The following is a 9,907-nucleotide window of genomic DNA, read 5'->3' on the forward strand; positions in this document are numbered from 1 at the left end:
TACTCTAAATTAGAATAACTTTGTTTGCTTGAGCCAGCTAGGTAGTGGGGTGATACTGCCCAAACTAAAATCTTAGTGCTAATGAGGAACCTTAATAGCCAACAATCTATCTAGTGAGATTGGAATCTAGAGATGAAAGGCCAGGGGCCCTACTTACTATTTATGTTGTACAATAACATTTAAATAATTTAACAAGATCTGAATACTAACAATTTAGGAATATAGTTATGCCGGATACATCTTGCCAATCAAAACTTCATGTTATCTTGCTTTTTAAAAAAAAGTGCGCAAAGTGAATTGATCTCTGAAATTCCTTGAGTTGTGATCTTGCCATTTTACAATGGGATCTCATCCAATGGTGCCCTCCTGCACAGACCCTGCCAGGATTCGCAAGGTTGAAAGGAGGGCACTTCATTTGCATTCGCAGGCGAGTGCACCTCCAGTGCCAACTTACCTGTGGGGTTGGGGTTTCCAGGCCCTTCCCCTCTCCCTCTCCCTCTCCCTTCCCATCCCTGCCAGCGATCTCTTCAGAGTAGTTTTTTATTAAAACAATTTAAAAATTCTCCAGGGGTTTAGGTCGCTTGCCTGGCAACCCTACTGGTGGGGCCCACATATACCTTTGTGGAAGCTGCTGCATCTCCACTTACTAGGCATACTGGTCGCTGCTATTACGCCAGGTCCCCTTCCAGTGTGAGGAAAGGAAACTCCCAGCTTAGGATGTCCTTGCCCTTGGCTGTCATTTGCCTTGTAAGGGGCGGACAGAAATTCCATCTCTGATAGAGGAAAGACGAATCTCCCAGAAACAGCAGAGACCTGGCACAGTGTGGTGTCTACCATGTTCCTGCGTGTTCTGTGGGAGTTAAACCAGGAGAGTAGTGGAACCTCTCTGGTATTTCGGCCTCTTAGTATTTTGCAAAAAGAACAACACCCTTTACAATAAGTTCATTCAGCAAATATTACCAAACACTGACCAATCAAAGATTTTTTTCCACTACAAAATTTAATTATCCAATAATTTCAATTTAGCAATGTAAATAACATAAAGTAGAAATTTAGTGCTAAAATTTATTTGAATTATATAGTTTTAATTAAAGAAACAACTTGCATTTATAAAACACCTTTAACATCTTCAGGACATCTCAAAGCGCTTCATAGTCAATTAATTACTGTTGAAGTGTATTACTCTTGTGTTGGGATCCAATTTGTGGAAAGCAAGGTCCCACGATCAGCAGTGAGATAAATGACCAGTTAATCGACTTTGGTGGTGTTGGTTGAGGCACAAATTGTTGGGCAGGATATCTTCCTTGTTCTTCAAATAGCTCTATGCATTCTTTTATATCCATTTGAACAGAGTGGACGTGACCTCGGTTTAGCCTTTTGTCCAAAAGAAGGCACTTTGTCATTGCAGCATTCACTCAGTACTGGACTGAATTGTCAATTTAGATGATATTCACAGTAGAGAAAGAGGCCAAAATAACCTAAAAATATATCAATGAAAGTAACTTAGTGGATTTAATATAAATGCAAAAATGGTAACTGGGAAAATAATGGGACTTAAGATCGGCAAATGGTTTTTGCCCCAGGGTATTAAAAGAAATAGATGAGGAAATTGCATAATTTTCCAAAGCTCTAGATTCCAGAATTGTGCTTCAAATAGTGCCAGTTAGCCTGTTAACTGGAATTGTATTTGCACAACAAGATGTAACAAACAAATTTAAAGAGGTCATGCACAGAAATAATTACTGATTAATAGCTACAACTATAAAAGCTAATCCAAAATTTATCTGACATGTGGAAAAGCTTTATAGTTTTAAGTTACCCATCATTTCCCACAATATTTTGCAAAGACATTTTGTTATAGGTTACACAAAGCATTACTGGCAGAGAATGCTAAAACTGCTTACTGAATTAAAATTGAGTGCAAATAATGTTGTTTGATAAGGAAACGGAAATTTTCCAGTCTAGAAAATGCCTCTGGCATAATGACAGCGTGACTTAACATGCTAAAAATAACTTGCTTTTCCCCATTCATTTCAGTAGATGGATTAACTAAACATTTGATGGGTTTGTTATGTCTGTGTTTTTGTTGAGTAAATTAGAATAACCAAACCATGCGAATTGGCTAATGACAGTGGTTGGATTGGAAAGGGATCAGTGCATATAGCTATTGTTGTGAAGCTTTTTATTTTAGCATGGGTTTTATTTTTTTACTTTTCCTGAAAACCTGTTGTGTGTCCACCATTCCTTTCACTGCAGTTGAATCCAGGTGTTCAGCAATTTTTCCCTGATGTCATTCTGTAACAACTAGATTTGCTTGACGTGGCCTTGGATTTTTCTGTTTCTCCCCGTGTAGAAGTAGCTCCTTCCAATTTAATGCTTTCTCTAGATGACCCAGCTGAAATTAGAAGCTCGGCCTATGTAGAATCCTGGATGAGATCTTGTCATACCACTCTATGTTAGAGTTGTTTTGTGATACTGCACCACATGAATTATGCAGCTTTAAACAGTAAGATCCATTATATGTTGAGACTAATAGGTGAAGTGGAACTTTTTAGGAATACAGAAATCTGCAATTTTTGAAGATGTTGCATGGCAGATGGGCATACAAGTAGCTTCTGCAATCCCTTCCATATTATGACCTTAGAAGAGCTTTTTTTTCCAATTTTTGTAAAGGTTACTGTGACATGCTCGCCTGCAGCTGTTAGCTGAAAACGGCAAATATGAAGGGAATTCCGCCTTCCTGTAATATAACAGTTGCACTCTTGACATTTTTTTAATAATATCCTTAGGGAAACATTAACTAGTATTAGCAGCCCAGATGTACTTGGAATATAAAAATCCTAGAGCAGATGAAAGATGATGGGCCTGAAAAAGCAATCGGAGGCTTCCCACAGGCGAATGCCTCCGAACCGCAATAAAAGTACGAACCTATCTGATGGTCCCATTACGAAGACTCGTGTTTCTGGGCCTGCAGGCTCACGTATCCCAGGGGCACATGCTGTTCACAAGCGTCCCTGGGATCACATGGGCCGGCCCAACCAATGAGAAAAGGGGATCCTCCATTATGCTTACAGGGATGCCATTTACATACAGAATCCCCATAAGCTTAATAGGATTCACATAAAAACACACACTTCACACAAATTAAATAAAAAATAAATCGTTACCTGGTCAGAATTAATTAAAATATAATGTAATTAAACACAAGACAAAAGTAATGTTTTGAAAAATAAATGTAAACATTTTTTTTAAAGGATCCAACCAACTAATTAAAGTTTTCTTTTACGTTTAGATGATTTAAAAACATTATTTTACTATTTGATTAAACCCTTATGCTGGTAAAAGAAGGCCCTACTCCTCATTTTACCAGGTATAAGAGTTTTGTGGGCAGTAGTTAGGCAAATGCAATGGATCTGTTGAGCTGAAACTTAACAGATCGCAACTTCCGTGTTTTTGTGCATGTGCATCGCATGCGGAACCCAGAACCTGCGGGGCACTTATGACCGCCTATGCTGTGCGTATGCAGTCATAGGCCCGGGAAAATCCGGACTGATTTAACCAAAGTCATGCGTAAAAAAATGTGAATTTAACAACAGTATGGTTGATTTTAAATTGTGACCATATTTTTTTCTTAAAGTCTTAACAGATTTGTTCCCATATCTTGAATCGTTTTGAAAAATGAATTGAAACATAGCAGTCACTTATTAATGTAATTTATTCCATTTATTGTCAGAAACTAAAAGGCTGGTAGTCCATTGTTTGTTGTACGTGGGAACAAATGTGTTTCCATGACACTTTGTTTAAAAATGACTATCATTTCTTATAGCCTCAGCAGTAATCTTATTTACATGTGTAAGCAGTTACAGTTCATTACGAGCATTTCAATACAAATGTATTCCTCAAATCTGTTTCAAAAAGTTTATAGCTACATCGTGAAAGATTACAAATGTCTTTCAATGTAGTTCAATTGCACAAAACAATATAGACTTGATTCTGGAGTAAATAGAAATGACACAAAGGTCAACAGTATTGACAGACTGCCAGGAAAATGAGAAAGTAACTGCTACACGAACACATCACTTCATTTGAAATTTTATATCTTTTTTTCCCTTTGGGGAGGGTTAATTCATTAGGGAGTAAGTGTGATTTCAGATAACCTTTTTTGTAGCTTAAGCGTCAACTTCCTTCAGCTTGTCAGTTCATTTCCAGAGCTAACCATCACTTGAGTAACTTGTCTCAATTAATGCTGTAAGACAATTCAAATCTGACAATCCAAAAATGGTTGCAACATAATCCTTTTATTGTGTTTGATCAAGTCCACGCAGTATCTTCAAGCAGCAGACATAAAGAGAAATAAATGCAATTATCCCTGGGTAGAATACTCACTTTATCTTTGGGTAGAAACATAACCTTTGACGATCCTTTCGATCCTACAAATTATTAAAGAAAGCTTAAGATCTTCATAGGCCACTAGACACACATACTGTCTTAGATGATTCATTATGGCATGACATGTTTTATTGTGAACAGGACCTCCAGAAATGAGAGAATTCGTACAAAATACCAAATGCCAACTTGTTTACCATCCTAGCCTTTTGTCCCACTTTCTATCTCAAGACTGTCTTGGCTATATCCTTTCACAATGTGGTGACAAAAATAAGTCACAGGCGCAAATCACACATCTTGCACTTTCAGCAAAACCTAAATAGCAGATTCAGATCAATTGTACCCTGACACATTAACCCCTAAAACATCTTGGGAATGAACAGCTTTAACTTATTTCTCACCACGGTACAAAGCCACAAGCCATTTATAAGTAAAAAGAAAGCAAAAACATTTATATGAAACTAAACCAAATCCTACGTATATATGTAACACGATTAGGGTATCTTACAATGCTACAACACCCCATTGTGTCACAAAATACTTTCCCAAGATATGATGCTCTTAGGCCCAGCTGTTCCAGCATGGTACTTGTGCCACCTGTCGTGCTGACATGTTGAAACTTTGACAGCAGTGGTCAGTTCCAGTAAGATGCAGCTTGTGTATTTGTACCACTGCTGTAAGTTCTTCACTCACAGGTGAAGTTGAAAGTCTGCAGCATGAGTACACAAACAAAATGTTTGATTCACTTAGCAGTGAATCTTTCTGTCTCGAGTGTAAAAAGCTGATGCTGAGATTGACCTGTGTGAAATCTATATTCCTCTCAGATGCTCATAAAGAAAGATTAACAATTGTTGAGAGATTCTGGGCTGTGACCAGCTTTCCCACCTGACTGAAAGAGGATGCACATTAGTGACACCTGCAAAGGAAGAAATATAAAATAATGGCAGTATACATTATCCCTCGAGTCTGAGATTTATTGACTGACCGTATATGACCCTTCTATTTTACAATAGGGCTCTAAGAGCTGCAGGTAAATTGAATTTGGCGTCTCTATAGGAATCCTTAATCTTGCATGTCAATCTTCACTCAGAGCTCTGTATTCACAATATAGAATGCAATAGCAGTATAAATTACAGCTCCTGTAGAATTGGGGCTTGAGGCTTCATTGTCCACAATAATGAGCATTCCTGCTGGCTCAGCAACATCATATAGTAACAGAAATAATGTTATGGGTAGGAGAAGACTATTGCTCCAGTTAGTCTACTTTTTCAAACCACCTATCCATTTCCTTACTGTGGTTCTGGAACTAATGGCTCTGTATCCTCTTTGCTAATTGGAATTAATCCAATCCTTTCTTAAAATTTACTCTGAGGAAAGATTGTCTACCCAAGGACTTAACGCTCTAGAGAAGAAAACGATGAAGGGGGTTTGATGACTTCTGTCAAGTCCTCCTGTCCTCTGGAGAGTAAATTTCCAGGATGGACAATCCTTCCTCCTGATGCTGCCCACTAAGTTCAGTAATCACCCTCGGAGCCGTTCTCTCTGCTCCCTCCAGTAATTGTACATATTTCTTGTAATATGGAGGTGAAACTGAACACGACTCTCACCAAGGCCAGGTACAACTTCAACATTGTCTCTTTAGACTTATCTCCTTTAGCTATGTATTTTATTTGTTTTTTTTTCACTACCCATGGACATTGAACTGACGGTTTTCACTAACTATTCATGAAAGCCCCCAGATCTCTTTCCTGCTCTGTTACCTCAACACATTGACATTTAATATGTACTCCACATTTTTGCTTATTGTACCGAATCTCATGACTGCACTTATTCAGGTTGAACTCCAATGACCTCTCTGCCCATTGAGGTAGTCTGTCCAGATTATTTTGGATTATCGCAGATTGGTTTTCTTTATTGGCCGCTACCCAATTTTAAGTCATATACAAACTGAGACAATATTCTGGCTACCAAGTAATTTATAAACAAAATGGCCCCAAAACCAACCACTAATGGAATCTACTAGCTACCAGTTTCTATTCTAAAACTCTCATACATCACCACCTTTTTCTGTCAGGTTTGAACTAATGCTTTTCCATTTATCCTATTGGCATACACCTTGTGAGTCAGTCTGTTTTGATGAAACAGTATCAAATGCCTTCCTGAAATATTGCCTCAGTCTTATCCACTGGGTCTGTAACTTCCATTAAAGAGCTCCGGCATGTTGGTCCTTATGTTGCCCCCTTATGTTAAGCCTTTAGTATCAACCCTTGGAGTGCAGTACTTGGCACGTGTCACCAGATCCAAAGAAGCTATGAAATTTTATCATTCAGTGGTATTACATACCATTTTGAATGCAACCAGTGTGTACTTTGAAGCATAATCGTAAATATTAATTTCTCAACTAAACTGGTGCATGCAAGGATCCCTGTGAATTCTAGGATTTTTTGGGGGTGAATTGGGAAATATTGAAATCAATTTGTTTTTCTTTTTCTTTTTGAAATGTTAATTATTTCACTGAGCTTTCATCCAAGTATCAAAGCAAACAATATTTTGTGGTTTGGTTTTTATATTGAAGAAATTTGAGGCTCTAAACTGCTTGAACTGTTAGAATGTACTACTGTGAAGCTTGCGAAATGTAAGCCTTTTTCTCAATAAATATGAGTAAAGTATTGGTGCATCATTACAAATCAATAGTCAACTTGTTATGTATATTTATTCACTGGACAAATTCTACTGTATTTAGCACGTTGGTTAATAGTAAAGGCTGTGTGAGTCAATACAGCTGATCTGTGTATAAATGCAAACAAAATAACTGGAATTAACCAATCTATGAGCATACACTTGTGTTAGTATCATCCCAAAACTTTACTGCAACTCTGAAATATTTTAGAAATCTATTATTTTAAGTCAACAGCTAGAAAATTACTCTCTGCAATTTTGATGCCAAATTTAAAATCACTGAATATAAAAGTTTTAAGCAATTGAAAATAATTTTATCAGGTGAAGCAGAACCATAGGCACTTATAACAATAAATGAAACCACTACAACCTCTTGCCAGGGAATTGCAGCTTCCATTTGGATTACAAATTACAAGTGACATGTTTTGAGTAGCAGTGAGATACTATATCCAAATAGGTTGTAGAAGGAATAGTTGAACCTGCTGTTTCTGAACATTAAGCTTATTCTTCTGATTATTTTTATCAGGAGGGGAAACCTTGAGGCTGGAGACAATCTTGGAGTGGTGGAAAGAGAAGAATGCAGACTTCTGCTCCCGTCTGATAATTGTTTTGGACTGTGAGAATGCTCTTCCATGGGTTAAAGATGTAAGAAGAGTCGGTGAAACTTTTGTTGCTGTACAAGGTGCAGAACTGGCCAAAGAGGTTAATGTTGAGGAAGCAGACCTTCCACAGTTAGGTGACTTTACTAAAGACTGGGTAGAATATAACTGCAATCTTGACAACAACATTAGCTGGTCAGATAAAGGAAGAACAGTGATGGCTGTTTATGGCGTATCTAAATCCTGGAGTGATTACACTCTTCATTTACCAACAGGAAGTGATGTTGCCAAGCATTGGATGATTTACTTTCCTCGCATCACTTATCCTCTGATTCACTTGGCGGACTGGTGTGGTGGGCTGAACCTTTTTTGGATGTGTAATGTTTGCTTTAAATGTTTCAAAAGGTTGAAGATGAGATGGTTTCCACCCACAGTCCTAGACACAGGTCAAGGGTTTAAACTTGTGAAATCATGAGACATTGTCGTCGCATATTTAATACTTAGGATTTTGTACTGCACTTACAGGTATCCTTCCAAAGATTTTGGTGTAAAGGTTTGTAAAAGTTACTGGGTTACAGTTGCTGAAAAGTTACTGGTTTATCCCAAGCTTGCATTTCTTAAACTCAACAAATGTCAGGGTTCATCAAGGCTTAACACCAATTTTTATTTGTATATACAGGGTATGTGCTATTATATACTGCAATATTTCTAATAATATACAAAGCGTATACAAGGAGTTACTACATTAAGATGGCAAACGTTTTAGCTATTCTCCTGCACTGAGAGTTCAAGTCCGCTAACATAAGGAATGTTCTGACGGCAATTTAGAATAGAAAATAATGAACATTGGTTTCAAATCTCATCATTACCCACTAGAGAAGGAAAAATGAAGTGTGGTTACCAAATGTTGAACATGCAATGCCGCAAAGTAAATTCTTCAGAAAACATACTTTTCAAAAATTTTATTTGTTATTTACATCCCTAATTTAAAACCAAATTACATATTTAATTTAAAACCAATGTTCAAAAGCTCAGTCTGCAAAATATTTCTAAATTTGATTGTCCAATTTTATATTCTTTCTTGCTGTCAATTGACTTACTTCTTTGGATAGTGTCACCAGATGTAAAAGTAACCTGAGGATTGCAATTACAATCAACAATAATGTTGATACAAGACGAAGAGAAACTATAACACGTCACCAACCTTAATTACAGTAAAAATGACTTCTGCCTGCAGTTCTTCTGTTGGAAAGTTTGATTGCTGATACTTTGTAAATTTTGGTACTTTAATACTAATATGCAACATTTATCATTGGCATTAGCTTTTTGCTCAAGATCGCAATGGTCTTTTTGCCAAATGATGTCATCCAACAAAGCAATTCATTCAATAGTTGAGAGCGCAGTAAAATTGTGACTATTCAGTTTAAGGCCTATTGTCTTAACTAAGATATTATAATGAATCCCACTAGTTGTCAGAATGTAATTATTTGCTGCAACCAGAAATTGTGGGGACTTCCTTAATTACATATGCAATACCACATTGTTGTTACTGAGTTCTCAAAATGTTATGTTGTACGTGACTGCATCGTGTATGAAAGTGATGAGGCATTCTTTTAAAGCCACTTGATAGCTGGTGCTTTTTTTGTATCAACTGTACATCAAAATAAATTTAATTTCCAGTCATTTTCTAAAATCTATTTCTAATTGAGCTTATTTGCATGTGATTACTTTTAATATATTACTTTTAATTCATAAATCAAAAGGGATGCATCTGTGGCTTAAATGTATTATACTTTTGTGATGAATTACTTTAATTTTATCTTGTGCTCTATTATTTTGTCACTTTTATTTTATATTCATTTTGATGAATGGCACGTACATTATTTTACTGTTGTGAGAATTTATTTTTGTTATTTAGATATGGTTCTGTTACAATGCAAATAGATACTTTTAATTTCATTGTTCTATAGTTCCCTACAAAATCAACCAATAAACACCATATTTGCTGCAACTGTTTGCTGTAAACATCTAATCGCTTTAGTTAAATATTTTATTTATGGATCTGCCTACACCTCCCCGAGCTACAGTACACTACAGTCTTGTTATAATGTGTTACTTCAGAGCTAGTTATATAGTGCACCTGAGTTTGCAGAGTCAAAGGGTAAATCTGGAGGAAGGGAGTGATAATTGAGATGTTTTGGCACTAAAGCTGTATTCTTTATTACATCTTACTTTAAATGACT

General features: G+C 36.7%; 1 protein-coding gene across 3 annotated transcripts in view; it reads left to right on the forward strand.

Annotated features, from left to right (window-relative positions):
* Positions 1-9,485, forward strand: part of tmem168b (transmembrane protein 168b) — a 51,759-nt gene extending 42,274 nt beyond the window's left edge. For all 3 annotated transcript variants that reach the window (XM_070900378.1, XM_070900380.1, XM_070900379.1), the window contains one exon: positions 7,592-9,485. In XM_070900378.1, coding sequence (XP_070756479.1) covers positions 7,592-8,139 — 548 coding nt within the window. In that variant the 3' untranslated portion in view covers positions 8,140-9,485. The remainder of the gene's footprint in view (positions 1-7,591) is intronic.
* Positions 9,486-9,907: the final 422 nt, after the last annotated feature.

Source organism: Pristiophorus japonicus, chromosome 15 (genome assembly GCF_044704955.1).
Source record: "Pristiophorus japonicus isolate sPriJap1 chromosome 15, sPriJap1.hap1, whole genome shotgun sequence".
Taxonomy (NCBI): Eukaryota; Metazoa; Chordata; class Chondrichthyes; family Pristiophoridae; genus Pristiophorus; species Pristiophorus japonicus.